The sequence below is a fragment of the Lontra canadensis genome, unplaced genomic scaffold (assembly GCF_010015895.1).
Source record: "Lontra canadensis isolate GAN:19392208 unplaced genomic scaffold, GSC_riverotter_1.0 scaffold28, whole genome shotgun sequence".
Classification (NCBI taxonomy): Eukaryota; Metazoa; Chordata; class Mammalia; order Carnivora; family Mustelidae; genus Lontra; species Lontra canadensis.
Genome location: NW_022631022.1, coordinates 4671558 through 4691358, shown reverse-complemented (window position 1 = coordinate 4691358; position 19801 = coordinate 4671558). Strand labels below are relative to the sequence as shown.

Genomic DNA, 19801 nt, shown 5'->3' with positions numbered 1-19801 from the left:
TAAATACCTTACATTTAAAAAATGAATTAGTCACAGTCATGCAAAAGGAAATGAAAATTTCCAGTGGTTTTATCTTTTAAAATAGCACTGTGAAAGTTACAAAATTCACAGAAATTACAAATCTTCCAGTGTCTTCCTTCCAGCTATTTTTTAATAACTATTTTTTGATTCATTGCTGCTGAAACTATAGTTAGCAACATCTAACTACACAGCACTACACAGTATATAGTGATTCATCACTGTAACACTATATATGGTTGAAGGAAAGTGACTATGTGGGAACATATGCAAAGGAGAAAAAATTAATATTTTTGTGAATACTTACAACTATTCCCTGTAAAAAAATATGTGAGGGTGAGAGCACCAAAACATAATTACCGCAAATATAAATTTTACTCACCAGTTTGATAGCTACATATTCATTGGTGTAGAGATTTTTACCTAGGGGAAAACAGAATGTATATGTTTTAGTGACATTTATTTTGGGAAATGCAAAGCAAAATCTTAGCGTACAGGGTCATGAGAAAGGTCACATTCCCAATGCTACTCACATATATGAAACATGATTTATAAGTGAAAAGCTAAACAGAGATAATGAGACCCAGTAAGACAAGAATAGAAACCACTTGAGGATTTGGAAATTTAAGTTAGGCATGAGAACTTAAAAAAAAGAAATTTCTTTTCTCTCTCATACACACATTTTGTTATTTATTATTTCCCAACTATTAAACTATGAAGCAAACCAAGAAACCCCAGAATATCAAAAACACACATTTTAACTTTTGGCACAATAAACACAAACCTCTCAATTTTTTAAACTCACTAACAAATGGGGATTATATATTATTTGTCATGGTATTCAGTGTCACCTTGGCAAAAAGGACAGAGTGAAATAAAACCAATGACTGCCCATCCTCCTTTTGGAAGACTCATCTCAGTAGATGATTCTCAAAGCTGCTGTGATTCTTCACCAGAACTCTAGCTCTTTATGAGCAGAAAACAGCTTTCCACCTGGAACGTCTCAAAGTTCTTCTTGCAATATTAACAACTTTTCCTCCTGACTTCTCCACCTGTATAAATGGAACCAATATTCTCCTAGACGTCTAAAGTGCCTGGAAGGAGGATGAGGATGAAAGCAGCAATTAACCACTTGGTAAGCCTGTGCTCCGCACTGGGTACTTAACCACCCTCACCTACCCATCTCTACTGATTCTTGAAGGCTAATTTTAATTCCTCCTGAGTGTTTAGTTATGGCATTGGACTTCACATTTCTTCTTATAGATCTGTCCTATCTTAATCAGCTAGATTATAAATATCTTGAGGGTAAGAATTTTATCTGATGATTCTCTCAATGTCCTATGGTGCACATCTCAAAGACACCCAAAACCTTGACTAATGAAAAGTTACTGGCACATATAGTGTAACTACTATTTAAATAATACATGGAAGTAAATGTTATATTTATACATATACACACACATATATGTACACAGTTGAATATATATGCACAGAAAAGGATATAGAAAGATGTACATTAAGGTATTAAAATGATTGTTTCTTACTATTTTGATTTTTTTGTTTTTATAATGAACAAAAAACTGCTTGCAATATAAGTTCCTATTTTAACCAGGATTTAGACAACAGATGGCCCTTTGCAAATCATATCATATTTTTAATACTGCTATCAGGTTGCCAAGCACCTTCATGTGTCAAAGAGCACATTAATTTAGGAATAACTTTTGTCTGCAAATAACATAATAAAGAGGACTCAGAGATTGCCAGAGAAATACCTAAGAAACAATTTTAAGATGAACTTCTTTTTTTAGAAGCAAAAGTAGAAAACAGGTATTTTTTCTCTATATATTAATTACATTAAGCTTCTAAAAGTTAATTTGTGTTTCTGATTAATCCTCTTACCAAAAACATTTTTAAAAATGTATTTGATGCAACTGTGAAAAGGATACTAATAACTGGGAGCAGATAGTTGAAGCAGAAACAGCCAATAGAGGCAGATTAAAACCCCAACTTGGGCAGGCATCTCATATCTATATGGATTCTCTACATGTACAAAATTAAATTTTATTTTCTCCAAAAGCAGGGGTGGCACCTGGGTGGCTCAGTGGGTTAAGCCTCTGCCTTCGGCTCAGGTCATGATCCCAGGGTCCTGGTACTGAGCCCGTGTTGGGCTCTCTGCTCAGCAGGGAGTCTGCTTCTCCCTCTCCCTCTGCTCCTCCCCCTGCTCATGCTTGCACTTGGTCTCTTTCTCTCAAAACATATAAATAATCTTTAAAAACAAAAACAAAAAAAACTCCAACTTGGCCACAGACTTCTCCCACACCAGATACAATACTGCATAAAGATTTTTCAGGATAGCTCTTCCTGGCACAGTATAATCACTGCTATAATGACCCAAAACCAACTTTGGCACAAGGCTGACCCTAAAAATTTAGTATCACTTAGAGGAAAATGGTAAGTTTAAACTTGTAAACATGGGGGCGCCTGGGTGGCTCAGTGGGTTAAAGCCTCTACCTTTAGCTCAGGTCGTGATCCCAGGGTCATGGGATCGAGCCCCGCATCGGGCTCTCTGCTCAGCAGGGAGCCTGTTTCCTCCTCTCTCTCTGCCTGTTTTTCTGCCTACTTGTGATCTCTGTCTGTCAAATACATGAATAAAATCTTTTAAAAAAATTGTAAACATGTTTAGGAGTCTTTATGAATTGGACACTACCCTTTCCACGCCCTGCCCAGCCAGTTTTTTTAACAGTAAGAATTCCTATGGGGAGCAGAGGCACCAAAATTCACACCTTACACATTTAAAGTACAACATGCCCTTACTGTCAAAGAATTAACTTAACCTTTGAAGTACATGCTTAACCTAACAGATCTTCAATTCCACAGATACAACACTTAAGTGAAGTAAGGTGATGGTGTACATGTAAGAGTAATAAACCTAGATTCTGATCTGTGAGCAAGAAAACAGAGAAGGCAGTTTAGGATTTCTTGGGGAAGATATTCTTTTCTTTCTTGTCCCCATCTACTTTCCCCATCCACACCCCCCAGCTAAAGTCTTAAAAAATGAGTTGGATTTTAATAGATGAAAAAGGGTAAAAGGCATCCCAAGGCAAAGAAACTGTATGAAAAAACAAAAAAGCGATGAAGTAGATGTAGTCTAACAATGAAAGGTGGTCTGGGAGTCGATGAACTATAAGTTGCATCATGAGCATCAGGACGGAGCAGGAATAGGGGAAGAGTGGTTAGGGTAACAAAGGAAACTAGACAAGTAAGGCTCAGGCCACACAGGAAAAATCCTCAATGCCATCTTAAAGTTTAAAACAAAAAATTTTTGTAGGGTAGTGACATGATCAGATCTGTGATTATGAATAACCATTTGTGAGGACGCATAAACAATGAACTAGAAAATAAGAGACCACAGGTGCATGGACAATGCCGCTGGTGAAGCCTCCAACTCTTGGTTTCAGCTCAGGTGGTAGTATCAGTGTTGTGAGATCAAGCCCTGCATCAGGCTCAATGCTCAGTGCGGAGTCTGCTTAAGATTTTCTCTCCTGCTCCTTCTGCCCCTGCCCCTCAGTGCTTGCTCGCTCGATCTAAAATAAATAAATCTTTTTTTTTTTTTAAGATTTTATTTATTTATTTGACAAAGAGAGAGAGCAAGAGAGGGAATCCAAGCAGGGGGAGTGGAAGAGGGAGAAGCAGGCTCCCCTCGGAGCAAGGAGCCTGATGCAAGACTCGATCCCAGACCCTGGGATCATGACCTGAACCAAAGGCAGACACTTAATGACTGAGCAACCCAGGCACCCAAATAAACAAATCTTTTTAAAAAAGAAGTAAAGATAAATAGAATCTTAAAAAAAAAAAAAAAAAAGGAAAGAAAAATAAGAGACCAAAGGTAGGGGAAAGCATTTGTACATTTAATACCCAGCCTATGTAGATATCAGACATCTAACACTCAGTTCTCACCCTGCAGAGACTGTATTCTAGGTCCTCATATAGGGCCTTAACACAGGTGGCTCAATTATTAAATTAATCACATAATGTGACGAGTTATAAGAAAAATATGAACAAGTCAATAAAGGAGATTGGATGAGGGAGGGTAAAGCATTCCACCACAAGAGGCATTTGAGAGAAGGCTCACAGAGGAGACAATAAAGGGTATATGATAAAATACTAATTTGAATAGTGAGGTGGAAACATGATAGAAATTGTGCAGAATCCAATATACTCTGGGTAAGCCAATATGAATGAAGCACAAGTATATGGACAGAAATGGTGAGAAGTAAAGCCAGAAAGATCCAACAGGGACAGGTGAATAACCCTGAATGCCAGCTTCTTACTCTAAGGTATATACAACCATGTGTATGTGGAGAGGTGTCAGGCCATAAGATATACAAATAAAACAAAATTTTCCTAGATCTTCACTTTTCTTTGAAGATTTGGGGAAAATCTTTTGTATAGTTAAAAAGTTATTACAGAAATTGCACAGATTTCATTTGAAGAAAAAAAATGCAAGAGTTTAAGGAAATCCCAAGCATTTATGGATATGCTTCTTCCAGAGGCCACAGTGGTCTCACCAATTAGCAATCAGAGGGGAAACTGTTTCTCATTTTCCCTATGTTCATCTGGGTGGCCCAGCTTTCACAATGTATTTCACTTCCATCTCTTGTGAGCCACATGTTGCCAGGGAAAGAGGTGATTTAGCCATCCAACTTCTATAGACTTGCCACTAAGTTCTTTTTTTACTCTAGCATCCTTGCTTTCTGAGTTCCTAGTGTCTCCAATTCTTGAGCTTAACTGGTGTATTTTATATTACAAACTGGCTTAACCTTTCAATCATCGGCTTTCTCTGGACTGCTAAGTCAGTTACCACTTGACTACCTGCTTTCCAGCTTCCAAAATTTTGTTAACATTTCTTTTTTTTTTAAGATTTATTTATTTATTTATTTGACAGATAGAGATCACAAGTAGGCAGAGAGGCAGGCAGAAACAGAGGAGGAAGCAGGCTCCCCGCTGAGCAGAGAGCCCGATGCGGGCTCAATACCAGGACCCTGGGATCATGACCTGAGCAGAAGGTGGAGGCTTTAACCCACTGAGCCACCCAGGTGCCCCTTGTTAACATTTCTCACCTGTTTTCCTCTTCTCTCCCACATTTTTTTTTTTTTTTGGTTCTTTGTGGTTTTATGACTTAAAAGGTCAAAAAGAATGTTCAACTCAACTTCTTATCCCTAGCAACAAACACAGTATTTGATATATAATAGGTAACAGATGCTAGCTGCAATGAACCAAATTAACTTAACATACAGAGAAGGTTCTTCTGAGAAAGTTCTAGGATTAAAAAAAAAAAGAAGTCTAGTTTACAATCAGATATGGATAATCCTAAATGCAAATACAGGAGTTTTGACTTCCTTATTCAGCTTGCTGTGAAACCAACAAAGGTCTTGTGCTAAGAGAAAAAGCATAATGGTGAAATACTAATTATTAATCTGGCCCCAAAGTATAAAGTAAAAGAGAGGAGAATACTTAGATGATGAAGGGGAAGCTTTGGTAACAGAACACTTAAAAAATAACATCTACCACACCTAGTATGATTATGAGCATTACATGAGTTAGAATATGTGAAACTTCTTTACAAGCAGCTAGGTGCTAGATAAACCCAATTTTTATTTTATCGCAGGGTATGAACCACTATTTCCCGGCAGAAAACGACTTAAAAATATGATTTATAATTAAGGCATTTCAAAGAAAAAAACTAATAATCTTTGGGTTATATGTAAAAGTGGGAGATAAGGAAAAGAGAAGGGTCAAAAATGATGTCTCCACTAGTGGAGAACAGAAAGAGAACCAAGAGAGGAAGCACCCTTCCACTCTACCATGATGATGCCTCCTTCCAAGTTCCCACTAAATCTAAAAGTAACAAGACAATTACGAAACATCTCTCAGCTTCAACTTTCATACCTATATAAAAAATATAATCACAGAAACATAATGAATGAGACAGCCTATGTTAACACGAAATGTGATGGCTGATACATCACAAAATATTGCTTGTGTTTGCTAACCTTCTCTGGGGGCACCAAAAGAACTGAACACATGTCACCCTCTTACAAAGCAATTATCCTTATTCCTAAGAGGTAATGGAGGTGACTGGATAATTCTCTTGAGCTATGCATCAAATGAATTCCTCTGCCAGAGGGCATCATTAAGACTGAACAGGCCAACACAAAATGCAGCCATGTGGAAAGCTAGACAATCACTCAGCCACTATCCTCCTCAATGATGTACATATTAAAAAATGTTGCTCTGGAAGACTTACAAAAATAGAGGGTTAAAATCCTGCCCATTTAGAATGAATGACTGCTGCAGCTAAAATGTATTTATTAAGTATATATTTTTAAAATATTATCAATAACTGTGAGAAAGGCAGGCAGTTTAATGGACAGCAAAGTACCATCGATGAGATGGCACAATCCCAAGCACTCAAAGCTTTTAGAATCTGTTGCACAAAATCCACAATGCTTCCCACGCTCACTTCCTGGCTCTGAGTTCTTTTATTGTTAATGGAAATGAAACTGCATTACATAGCAGCTTCTGGAGCTTTACATCTAAGCTCAGACCTTTTGAAGTAGCAGTCCTCGATGTGATGCTGCCCATAAAACCCACTGCATGAAGACTTCCTATCGCAGTAAGTCACCTACAGAGACAACATTTACCGTAAGCTTCATCAGACACAGCATTATTTCAAAGAACCAGCAGGTCTCAGTTCTCAGAGTCACACTGATAAAGGAACATACAGCCTCAGGTTCCCAGTTTAGTTAGATCTCCAGCTGTCACATTTTCTTGCCCTAAAGTGAAAGTAGTACATTTATAAATTACTACCTAGAACTTGTAAAAAAAAAAAAAAATCCAGCCAAACGAACTTGGGGTACTTTTCTGTTAAAACAAGAAACCACTTTTATGTAACTCAGATTGGTTACCATGTCTATTTAGGGTAAAGAGGACAGACTGGCCTAATGCCTTCAGCACCCAGAGAATATCTTTTTAAGCAGGCAGTATGATTAGGGGTAAGAAGATAACAAAACGGCACTACAACTTTAAAGAAAAAAGTCACAAGTCGTTTTCATTTTTATTAATTTAATTCTACTAGTATATTAGTATAATGTGCAGAAATATTTCCCAAATGGTTAGCAGTTAATAGCAAAAATAAAATTTCTCTTTGTGCTAAATTTTCTGAAGGACTTACCTGTCAGTTTCAGTAGTATATTATTAAAAAACTTACTACATCTTGCTTGACACTTTTGACAGCACAGAGCATGTTTACTAGTACTATGCAAAAACATGTCTATTTTATTTATTTTATTTTAAAGATGTCTATTTTAGACAATATTAAAATGTCTTCTCAACTGCAGGACATGATCCATTAGTGGAGTGTGACATAAATAAATACATGGGGTCCTGACCAAAATGTTCTTTGAAGAAAAACAGTGTAAAATAAAAAAATACAGTATACTACACTTAGCAAGGATATGATTTCATGAAATGTTTGTTGCAGATACACATACATATTAAATTGCGTATGCACTGGATCACAGTATAATTTATTTAGTGTGGGTCATAGTAAAAAAAAAATAAAAGCCATCAATAAAAGCCTTCCAGCGACACGTGGCTCACTCAAGTGGCAGAGTGTGCAAGTCTTGATCTCAAGGTCATGAATTCAACCAAAACAACAAGATACTTAGGAATAAACCTAATCAAAGACGTAAAAGACCTGCACTCTGAAAACTATAAGACACGGATGAAAGAAACTGAAGACAACACAAAGAAATGGAAAAACATTCCATGCTCATGTGTCAAAATATTGTCAAAATGTCTATACTATGCAAAGCAACCCGCACCTTTAATGCAATCCTTATCAAAATACCATCAGCATTTTTCACAGAGCTAGAACAAATAATCCTAAAATTTATATGGAACCACAAAAGACCCCGAATAGCCAAAGCAAAAAAAGAAAGAGAAAAGTAAAGCTGGAGGCATCACAACTCTAGACTTCAAATTAAATTACAAAGCTGTAGTAATCAAAACAGTATGGTACCAGCACAAAAACAGACACATAGATCAAAGAAACAGAATAGAGAACCCAGAAATGAAACCACAACTATGTCAGCAATTAACCTCTGACAAAGCTGGAAAGAATATCTAATGGGAAAAACACAGTCTCTTCAACAAATGGTGTAGGGAAATTCAGTAGCAACGTGCAAAAGAATGAAACTGGACCACTTTCTTACACCAATCACAAAAATCAATTCAAAATGGATTAAAGACCTAAATGTGAGACTTGAAACCATAAAAATCTTAGAAAAGAATACATGCAATAACCTCTGTGACAGAAGCCATAGTAACTTCTTTCTAGATATGTCTCTAGAGGCAAGAGAAACAAATGCAACTATAAAATTAGGACTTCACCAAAGTAAAATGCTTCTGCACAGTGAAGGAAACAACAAAACCAAAATGCAGCCTACAGAATGGCAGAAGATATTTGCAAATGACGTCTCTGATAAAGGGGTAGTATCCAAAATCTATAAAGAACTTATCAATCTCAACACCCAAAAAATGAATAATCCAATTAAAAAATGGGCAGAAGAAATGAACAGACATTTCTTCAAAGAAGACATCCAAATGGCGAAGAGACGCATGAAAAGATGCTCCACATCACTCATAATCAGAGAAACACAAATCAAAACTACAATGAGATACCACCTCACCCCTGTCAGAATGGCTAAAATCAACAGCACAGGAAACAACAGATGTTGACGAGGATGTGAAGGAGAACCCTCATACTGTTGATGGGAATGCAAGCTGCTACAGCTCTCTTGGAAAACATGAGGTACCTCAAAAAGTTAAAAGTAAAACCACCCTATGATCCAGCAATCATACCACTAGCTACTTATCCAAAGCATACAAAAATACTAATTCAAAAAGATACACGTTACCCCGATGTTTATAAAGCATTATCTACAATAGTCAAATTATGTGAACAGCCCAAATGTCCATTGATGAATGGATAAAGATGTGGTATGGGGTGCCTACTGGCTCAGTCAGTTAACTGTCTGCCTTTGGCTTGGGTGGTGACCCCAGGGTCCTAGGATTGAGCCCTGCAAAAGGGGTCCCTGTTCAGCAGAGAGCCTGCTTCTCTCTCTCCCTCTGATGCTCCCCCTGCTTGTATCCTCACACTCTATCAAATAAAGAAAATAAAATTTAAAAAAAGATGTGGTATATACATACACATATAATGGAATATTACTTGGCCATAAAAAAGAATGAACTCTTGCCATTTGCAATAACATGGATGAAACAACGGTATTGCTATGCTAAGTGACATAAGTCAGTCAGAGAAAGACAAATACCATTTGGTCTCACTCATATGTAGAACTTAAGAAACAAACAAGCAAAGAGAAAAGGCTGGGGGGACCAAGAAACAGACTCTTAACTATAGAGAACTGATGGTTACCAGTGGAGGTGGGTGGTGGGATGGGTGAAATATGTGATTAAATATGGGATTAAGGAGTTTGGTTGCTGTGATGAGCAGCAAGTGGTGTATGGAAGTATTAATCACTGTATTGTACACCTATAACTAATACCACACTGTATGTTAACTGGAATTTAACTAGAATACATATATAAATGAAAATTTTTCAAATAAAAGCCTTCTGAAAAGTAGTTGCAATGATCTCAAGTTCAGTCGGTGATAGGCTTTGCTTCACTAACTTTCCTAAACCATTAAACACAATTTTATGCTCAATCTGTTAGTCAGAAAAATGAGGGCTTTCTAGCAGCTCAAAATCCGGAATGAGGCTCAGTAGAGTAAGGTAAAAGAGGGTGGGACAGTACCTTTTATAAATGGGGTCAAAGAAAGACCCATATACCCCATTTCAAGAAGGTAAGCCTGTGACTACTTACAGAGGCCTAGGTTTTATTAAGCAAATGTGTAAAACTGTCCATATCACCGTGGTAAGAAAAAAAAAAACTGGAATGAATCACTCCAAAAGGCATGATACTCTGCAGTAGAAAAATACTGAAGTACTTTTATTTTATTATGTAAAATTTTAAAGTTATATAATGATTATCCCATGTAACCTTACCCAATTTCAGTAAGTAAATTATTTTGAAGCAAATCCCTGGTACTCTATTTTATTAATAAATATTTCATTATGAATCCCTAATAGGTTTGAAGTAGTCCTTCAAAACAGGCTGATTACTTGCTATTGGAAAACCTCTATAATACAACTGTGGAAAATTAAAAGACCAAATGGAGACCCAGGGACAAGGAGAAGACTATAGCAATAGTCAGACATTTCAGGCATTCAGGAAGAAAAAAAAGTCTAGGTGGTCCTTTGAAAAGCAAAAGGATTGAGTGAAAAAAAGACAACTACAAACAGAGTTCAAGGTAAAGCAACTGACTCTAGAAAACCTAAAATCATGAATTGTCAATGATTTGAACTTAATCATCCGGTAAAAACAGTCTATTATCTAAGAATTGACTTATCTAAGAATATATTATCTTATCTAAGAATCCACCATCAAATCTGAGGGCATGAAGATTTTGCCTTATATTTCTAAGGGTTTTATATAGTTTGGATTCTTACATTTAGCTGACCCATTTTGGGTTAATATTTGTATATGGTATGAGGTACAGGTTCAACTATCCATCTATCCTAGCACTATCTGTTGAAAAAATTATACTTTGCCCACTGGTCGAAAAGCAATGGACCACAGATTCATATCTGATTCTCAATTCTGTTCCCATTGCTCTACTACATCTGTTCTAATGCAAGTACCACTGCTATTAGATCGCTGTTGCTTTGTAGAAGTTTCAAAATAAAAAAGTGTGAGTCATTCAACTCTGTTCTTGCTTTTCAAAACTGATTTGGCTCTTAGGCATACCTTGCAACTCCTTACGAATTTCATGATCAGCCTGTCAATTTCTACAAAGAAGCCGGCTAGAATTCAGACAGGGATTGTGTTGAACTGGAGATCAATTTGGGGAGTACTACCATCTTAACAATATTAAGTTTGCTCCCTGAATATTAATGTCTTTCCATGTATTTAAGACTTCTTTAATTTCTTTCGGCATTTTATAGCTCTCAAGAGTATAAGTTCTACACCCATTTTGTTAAATTTATTCTCTTTTGATTATATTGTAAATAGAACTATTTTCTTAACTTCATTTTCAGATTAAACACAGATACTTTTGTTTAATAATAATTTGGACCTCTTCTCCCATGACCCATTCCTAGAAGCATATTATTTCTTTTCATTAGAGAAGTATTAGGGGGAGCCTGGGTGGCTCAGTCGGTTAAGCATCTTGACTTTTGATTTCAGCTCAGGTCATGACCTCAGGGTCGTAAGATCCTGCTCCACATCAGGCTCCACACTCAGTGCAGAGTCCGCTTGAGATTTTCTGCCTCTCTGTCCCCTTCTGACCTTTCCCCTGATCATACACTCTCTCTCTCTAATAAACAAAATCTTTTAAAAAGAAAAAAAAAAGTATTAGTATCTCTTAAACTCTAACTAGGGAACTCTTTCATATAAATGAATTTTCTGGATTAGTGACACTCCTTCAGTAAAAGTTAAAAACTAAAATCACTTAAAATGAAAATGTTTCTGAGGTTTCAGGCTTCATAAAGAGTATCTGGTGCTCATTTTGGCAGCACATGTACCACAGTTGGAATGATACACTAAGATTAGCAAAATCCCTGTGCAAGGATGACATATAAATCTGCAAAGTGTTCCATATTTTTACATATCTCCAATTACAAAATAAGTAAGTAATGGGGATGTAATGTATAGCATGGTGACTACAGTTGCTTATTTATAATTTGTTCAGAAAGTAAATCTTACAAGTTCTCATCATAGGAAAAAAAATTTGTTAACTATGTAGGATGACAGATGTTAACTGAACTTATTTTGATGATCATTCTGCAGTATATACAAAAATATCAAATCATTATGTTGTATACCTGAAACTAATGTTATATGGCAATTATACCTCAATTAAAATAATTTTTAAAGATTTATTTATCTTAGAGAAAGAGAGCACACAAGTGGGGAGAGGGGCAGATGCAGAAGAAAGAATCTCAAGCAGACTCACCAATGAGCACAAAGCCTGAAATGGGGTTCGATCTCACAACCCATGAGATTATGACCTGAGCTGAAACTGAGTCAGATGCTTAACCAACTGAGCCACATGGGCACCCCTAAAAATTTTTTTAAAAGACAGAACATCTTTTTTTTTTAATGAATCTGATCAAGATAAGTAATAGTTATATTGTCACATGAATGATACCCTTGAAGGTTAATGAAGTATATAAGGCTGCCTAGACTGCTATTTTGTGTACTCTGTCCCCTCCCCTGCTATCAGTCTGCTAGTGATTACTTCTTGATATATATAATACCCTTCTCCTGTGTATCTACTCTATGAGAGACTAAGAAAATAAAGCTTGTTAGAAATGCATATAAAATATGAAGACAGAAGCTTTAAGGAAAAGACTATCGTTCTAAAATATAGAAACTTTTGGGTACATAGATTCTAAGACACCTATTTTAGCTGCTAAGACATTTTAAAATTTTTATTGTTGTTTCGGTTTGTTTGCTAGTCTTCAGCTTTGTTCCAGAGAACTAGAACTTGTAAAGAAAAATGATACCATATGCAGTTTTACTGTAACACAGCTAAAAATTTCGGCAAATATAATTTATAATTCTAATTTACCTTAACATACTCTTCGTAAATTTTTGTGAAAAAATAATCAAATATCCTGAAAATAGAGATATTTTAGAGTATCTGTAGAAAACTGCACTTGTATCATTGATGTATAAATTTCCTGCGCAATATATATAAAACTAATTTTACCCAGTAAGCTATAGAGGATGATGTTATATATCTGATGTTAATCTATCTTTATGAAAATGCTTATTTGCTTTTTTTTTTTAAAGATTTTATTTATTTATTTGACAGACCACAAGTAGGCAGAGAGGCAGGCAGAGAGAAAGAGGGGGAAGCAGGCTCCCTGCTGAGCAGAGAGCCCGATGTGTGGCTCGATCCCAGGACCTGAGACCATGACATGAGCCGAAGGCAGAGCTCTGCTAAACCCACTGAGCCACCCAGGCGCCCCGCTTATTTACTTATAATAATAATAAAATCTACAAGTAACCAGAAGCCCAATTATACAGTAACAGTTGTGGTAATGCACTTGATGAAAAAAATATAGCCATTAAACTTGTAATCATGAAAATCACTTTAGCAATTTAGTAAATAAAAAAGCAGAATCCCAAAGCATCTCCAAATTTGTTTAGCCAAGGTGCATACATATGTATATACTCCATATATGTACATACATATACATATGACAGAACAAAGACTTTGCTCTATTTTTTTGTGATGTTACAATTCTGTCTACCGAAACAAAAACAATACAAAACTACCTTCATGATTTGGAATTTCTGGATGCTCAAATCCAAACCATCTAATTCTTACTTAGATTTTAAAAAATTATTTAGATTAATTAATCCCTGAAGTAGTTTATAAAATAAAAATAGAAAAAGTAGTATTACCACCTCAAAAAGACATCTGAACTTCTAGTTTCATGGCAGAAACATTATTCTAAACTACCCAAGAGAGCCCTTTAATCATAGGAACACAGAATTACTTAAAATCACAAAGACTTACTGTTGAAGCAAAACCATCCAAACTTGAGAAAACTCTTTAATTATTCTTTACGTACCAGTATTACTGGATTTTAAAAAAAGATTGTTCTGTGTTTTTTAACAATACAAAAAAATTAGGGATGCTTGGATGGCTCAACTGGTTAAGAGTCCAAATTTCGATTTCACTCAGGTCATGATCTCAGTCAGTGTTATGGATCAAGGCCCACATTGGGCTACATGCTCAGGACAGAATGTGCTTGTCCCTCCCCCTCCCCCCACTTGTGTGTGTGCTCTCTCAAATCAATAAATCAATAAATCGGGGCACCTGGGTGGCTCAGTGGGTTAAGCCTCTGCCTTTGGCCTAGGTCGTGATCTCAGGGTCTTGGGATCGAGCCCCACATGGGGCTCTCTGCTCGGCAGGGTGCCTACTTCTCCCTCTCTCTCTCTGCCTGCCTCTCTGCCTACTTTGTGATCTGTCAAATAAATAAATATTTTTTAAAAAATCAATCAATAAATCAACAAATCAATAAAATCTTAAAAATATAAAAAATTAAATGCTTTTCAATTTTTTAAGAAAAATTACTTTTTGTGTGTGGGATGGAAAAATGAGATCAGAAGTTCTTATTAATTTATGGTCTCCAGCAAGGGGGAAAGATGATATATAATGCCTTTCCAGGTTTTTTTGCTACCTACGGAATAAAAGTGCAAAATCTACATCATGGCCCACACTTAGTCAAGAATGGACTGCTGACATCTCTAGCCTCACTTCCCCCGAACCTTATTCAAATAAAAAGCTCAGGGTAGAATAATTTACAATGTCCTCCTCCACTTTGATTTTACTCTAAATTCTAAAATACACATTTTGCAAAAAAATTAAAAATTAAAAATAAAAATAATAATTAATTAATTAGCCAATGTTTTCCTTCTTCACCTCCCAGAAAAATCCCTGAAGATTAAAGTTGGGAATGGTCCACCAGAGAAACTAAATAATGTTACCTAAAGTGAAGATTTTTGGCTACCATTTTATACTTTATATTTCTTTTCCTAGTAACAGGTAATTGTACTAAATGCCAATGACTATCATCTTTAGAATGAGATATTTATTCTAATACCCTTTTAATTTTTTTTATCTCATATGGTATTTTAACCACCCACATAAGTAAGTGACAGGTGGTGAGATTACATAGTACAGAATGGAAACAAACTGTATGGGATGTCCCAGATCTGGGCTCTGGTTGCAATTGTGTGGCAAACTAGTTTATTTTACCTTGACCAAGTCATTTAGTCTCTAGTCTCTCTCATCTTTAAAACTTAAGTAACTCTTACTTTTGTCAGTCTGGAATTTATATAGCATTAATGATGACAACAATCCACTAACAAATGCTCTTTGTTGATGGTGGTTAAAACAACTACAAATCTACTTAACTATCTTAGCAGCTAGCTCACATTTTTATAAGTCACTAGGATATCTCAAAGTCTGTCAAATAAATGCCTTGCTGAATAAAAATGTATGACACATAGAGAGAGCTGACTTAACATGGTAGCTAAAAAGAGAGGCATTTAGCTCTAGTCCTATCTAAAACCCCACTGAAACGACCAAAAAAACCAGACAGACATAAGTAGGTGAGAAAATAGCAGACTGAAGACATCAACCTTCAGAAGTACTAAACAGATAAGACCTGAGAAAGCAGATGTATACAAAAGAGGAATCTTAATGCTAAGACTGCCTAATGATATTGATAGAAAGTTTACAATTCCGTTGGAAACTTGAGAAGGATTAATGAAAGATATGTGGATACCTAAGAAAATTCTTTAAAAATCAAGTATCAGTAATTTTTAATTCTGAGGGAAGGGGGATGAAGATGTACGTAAAAGAAAATATAATAATAGTGCTCTCATAGCTCAGTTGTGAACAGTATTTTCACAACCGTAACACTATAAATGTAGAAAAATAGTTTAAACGAAAAGTATAACATAAGTATGTTGGGAGAAGGTGGGGAGTGACTGGGATGGTGTACACCAGAAAAATAAAAAACAATCTTTAATAACACTTAGAAGAAAGGAGGTTATCTAGAGGACACTGTTAAAAGAGTTGAAATGCTTGCCTGTAGAGATCAGGATTTCACAACCTATGCCATATGATTGTTTTCATTAAAATCAGACTATAAAAGGGGCGTCTGACTGGCTCAATTGGTAGGAGTGTGTGACTCTGGATCTCAGGGTTGTGAGTTTGAGCCCCACACTGGGTGTAGAGATTACTTAAAAAATAACACTTAAAAAATTAGATCATAAAAATATATATGTCTATAGCATTTTCTTGCCCTAATAACCCCAACTCAGGAAAAAACTGGATTAATCTAATATGATCTACTCAATGAAAGTCCACTATGACTGGCAGTAAACTCCACTTCCTTTGATAAAAGCTTTGCCTTTTTGGAAAAGTCTAAGTTCACACAGTTTTCTCCTTAGGATGCATGATGGCATCAAGTAAATATTGATTCTGAACTCTCCTCATAATCAAATCCAAAATCATCTTCATTTCATAATCCTGCTCACACAGTTCCAGGGTGGTTTCAGCAATCCTCAAAACTTTACCATTTAATTTTCCTGATAAACCAGCCAAGATGAATAATCCTGCAAGAATCTATCCGCGACACTTCTAAAATTGTTGTATTAATGTGATGCAGACTGTGTGTCAGCGAATATGGTTGAAATGCTTGACTCCTACCATTTTTGATGGATTATGCTGACCAAAAAAAGAATTCTTCCTCAAGATCTGTTAAAGCTGTTTAATTCTACAACCTCTGCTTGAGTTAGAACCAACAGGGTGTAATTTCAAAAGAAATTAAAACTATCATATTACTAAGAACAAGAATTTTATATTTATTCGTAGTTTTTTCAAGGAAATGAAAATGCCTTATTTCTGGAATCATAATTTTAAATTAAAGCCCTCCACAACATACCGTGGAAGCAAAACAAAGGATATAATCTGTTACACACCTGTGAAGTGGGGCCATAAACATCCCTGAGAGGGGAAGGTATTTTGTCAGGTCTGCAACTTACTTTGAATGGTGCAAGCACAGACACACATTCATACACTCACACACACATACACAAATGTATACACACATCCCCAAAGATACAAAGCATATGGGACAAAATATTAACAACTGGTAAATCTAGGTAATAGTATATTATGGATAATCACCATCCTAACCTTTTTACTTTTTAGTAAAAATTTGAAAATCTTCATACAAGGTTGGGAAAAATTAAAAGTTTAAAGAATATTTGTATTATGTATATAAATGCTCACTATGTATCAACCACTGTATTATGTGATTATATATATTATGGGAATTATAGCTCCTAACAAATCTGTAAAGATATTATTACTCTCATCTTAAAAAAGGGGGAAAAAACTTCGAAAGGCAATATGACTCCAGGACTCTAACCACTTGGGAAAGAGAGTAATGACATGACTTCTAACCTTGTTTTAGTTTGTTCCATCCAAAGATGCTACAAGTTTTAAATGTATAGGAAAACCTTAACAATGCTGTAAAAGCACAAGACAGCTGTTTCTGTTTCATTGGTGGTATAGTTCTTGGGCTGATCCAGACTTAGTTCCATTTGTTCAAAATAGATTAATTAATAGATTAAGAAACTATGAATAAAAAAGTAATATTTCATTTTATAATGCCTTCACTTTCAACTAAAGAATAAACACTTTTAAATTTTATCTTAAGCCTATATTCTTTCAGATAAATGATTTTCAAAAAAATTTTAATACAGCAAAGGGGTACATGGGTGGTGTAGTCGGTTAAGTGTCCAGCTCTTTTTTTCAGCCCGGTTCATGACCTGGGCGTTGTGGGGTTGGGCCCCATGTGGGACTCTGCACTCAAGTGCAAAGGTTGATTAAGACTCTTTCTTCCTCTCCCTCTGCCCCTTCACCCTTGCTCGTAAGTGCTCTCTCTCAAATAAATAAATAAATACAATCTTAAAATTTTTTTTTAAAGATTTATTTATTTGATAGAGAGAGTGTGAGAGAATGAGCATGAGAAGTGGGAGGGTCAGAGGGAGAAGCAGACTCCCTGCTGAGCAGGGAGCCTGATATGGGACTCGATCCTGGGACTCCAGGATCATGACCTGAGCCGAAGAGAGTCGCTTAACCAACCGAGCCACCCAGGCGTACCCAATCTTAAAAATTTTAACTCAGCAGATTGGTATCTTTTAAACATAATCTTATTGAAAACTCAGTATATAGGCGAGAGTCCTATCTTCTCATTCTTCATTTCCCATTCTCTCACAGTGGGAAATAAGGGCTCTAAGGCCTCGTGGGACACAATATGAAATGAAGGGTTTTAGAAAATATGCATCTGTAAACTGTTAATGATCATAACTGCCAAATACAGAACTGGCTGGTAAAAGATGAAGTTAAAATTCCAACTAACTTCATTAATGACAGATAAGTAATTCAGGTAAGGAAAGAACAATATGCAAAGATGTTGTCATGTACACCCTATTTTAGTCACAGAAATAAGTATCTTATTTTAGAAGCCAGGGAGGAGGGTGTCAAAGGACAAGTTGCTACCCTTGGCCAATTTACTTTTGTCAAAAACATTCTTCTGTGTTAATGATGTACTTTTGTGTATTTCATCAGGTACCAAAGATGAAAAACAGCAAAAACACACAAACGAACAAATAAATAAATAAATTAATTACTTAAATAAAAAAAATTCCTTGTGCCTCCATTTTCTTATTTGTAAGTAAAAAGATTCTCTAGCAATTTCCTATTTCACAAGGATAATATGAAGATTATTAAAATTATATGCAACAACTGTCTAGTCTAAAGGGTCTCCCATTAACATAGGCACATATTAGGAAGGGTAAGAAGTAACATCTACTTATTCTTACAACTAAAAAGAAAAACAAGCCATTAGCCATTTACTTGTAGACTATATTAAATGTAGACAACGTTTTCTTAATTCTGGAGGAAGAGAATCATTCACAACTTGATGTTTACATGATTCTTTCCAGGCCTGATTCAGAATACTCAAAAATTTTTTTTAAAAAGGCCTCAAAGCAGACCCATATTTCTCAATTAATAAAAAACAGCTTGCACATGTATCTCCACTCCACTGTATCCTCCAACCTTTTATTCACAATCATCCTTCATCAATCTTCCTTTCTCGAATCTTCAAAATTCCCTCATCTATTGAGGCAATATACACAGGTAAGACTCCACAGAAATAATCTTTCCAACAAGAAAGAGGCAAAGGCCACAAAGAAGCAACTCTTAAAAGAAAAAATATAAATCAATGTATAAAGACATTTAACTTTACCCATGAATCTGTACATATTTAATAAGACACCATTTTACCCCGTCAGACTAGCATACATCAAAAGATTCTCAGTAATGTTCAAGGCTTTTGAAGGGGCAGGGAAAGAATCACCCATGCACATGCAGGCACACACAGGCAGAAAGTAAAGAGAAGCCATCTTTCTATGGGGCCAATTTCCAATATGTAACAAAATCACAAATATGTATATCCTTTGACTCAGAGTGTACACTTCCCAGATTTACCCTAAGAAAATAATTAGCCAAGTTTGTACAATAAGGATGTACTACTACAGGCATCTATAAGGATGCTCAGTACAGCATCATTTATAATATAGAAAAGACAGAAACAATTAATATGTAAATATAAATGGGCTAAATTACAGAATAACTACAGACATTAAAAATGAATGATCTAGGGATGCCTGGGTGGCTCAATTGGTTAAGCATCTGACACTTGGTTTCGGCTCAGGTGGTGATCTCAGGGTCTTGAGATGGAGCTGGTACAGGGCTTTGCGCTGGGCATGGAGCTTGCTCTCTCTGCTCCCCTGCCATTTCATATGCGTACTCTCTCTCTCAAAAAAAGAATAATCTGTATTTTTTATTTTTTAAAAAGATTTATTTATTTATTTCACAGAGAGAGAGGCACAGAGCACAAGCAGGGGGAGCAGCAGAGGGAGAGAGGGAAGCAGGCCCTCTGCTGAGCAGAGAGCCAGATGTAGGGCTCAATCTCAGGATCCCGGGATAATGACCTGA

At 35.9% G+C, this 19801-nt stretch overlaps 1 protein-coding gene and 1 non-coding gene across 14 annotated transcripts in view; one reads left to right on the top strand and one right to left on the bottom strand.

The window, feature by feature from the left end:
• The window catches only part of CSNK1G1 (casein kinase 1 gamma 1), a 188717-nt gene that overhangs the window by 82100 nt on the left and 86816 nt on the right, over nt 1-19801 (bottom strand). For all 13 annotated transcript variants that reach the window (XR_004383548.1, XR_004383551.1, XR_004383550.1 and 10 more), the window contains one exon: nt 401-441. Coding sequence is in view for 10 of the 13 variants with exons in the window: in XM_032864732.1 (XP_032720623.1) it covers nt 401-441 (41 nt within the window). In the remaining 3 variants the exon portion in view is untranslated. The remainder of the gene's footprint in view (nt 1-400; nt 442-19801) is intronic.
• LOC116872132 lies at nt 11702-11807 on the top strand. The gene has a single exon (XR_004383598.1). It is a non-coding gene; the product is annotated as a U6 spliceosomal RNA (small nuclear RNA).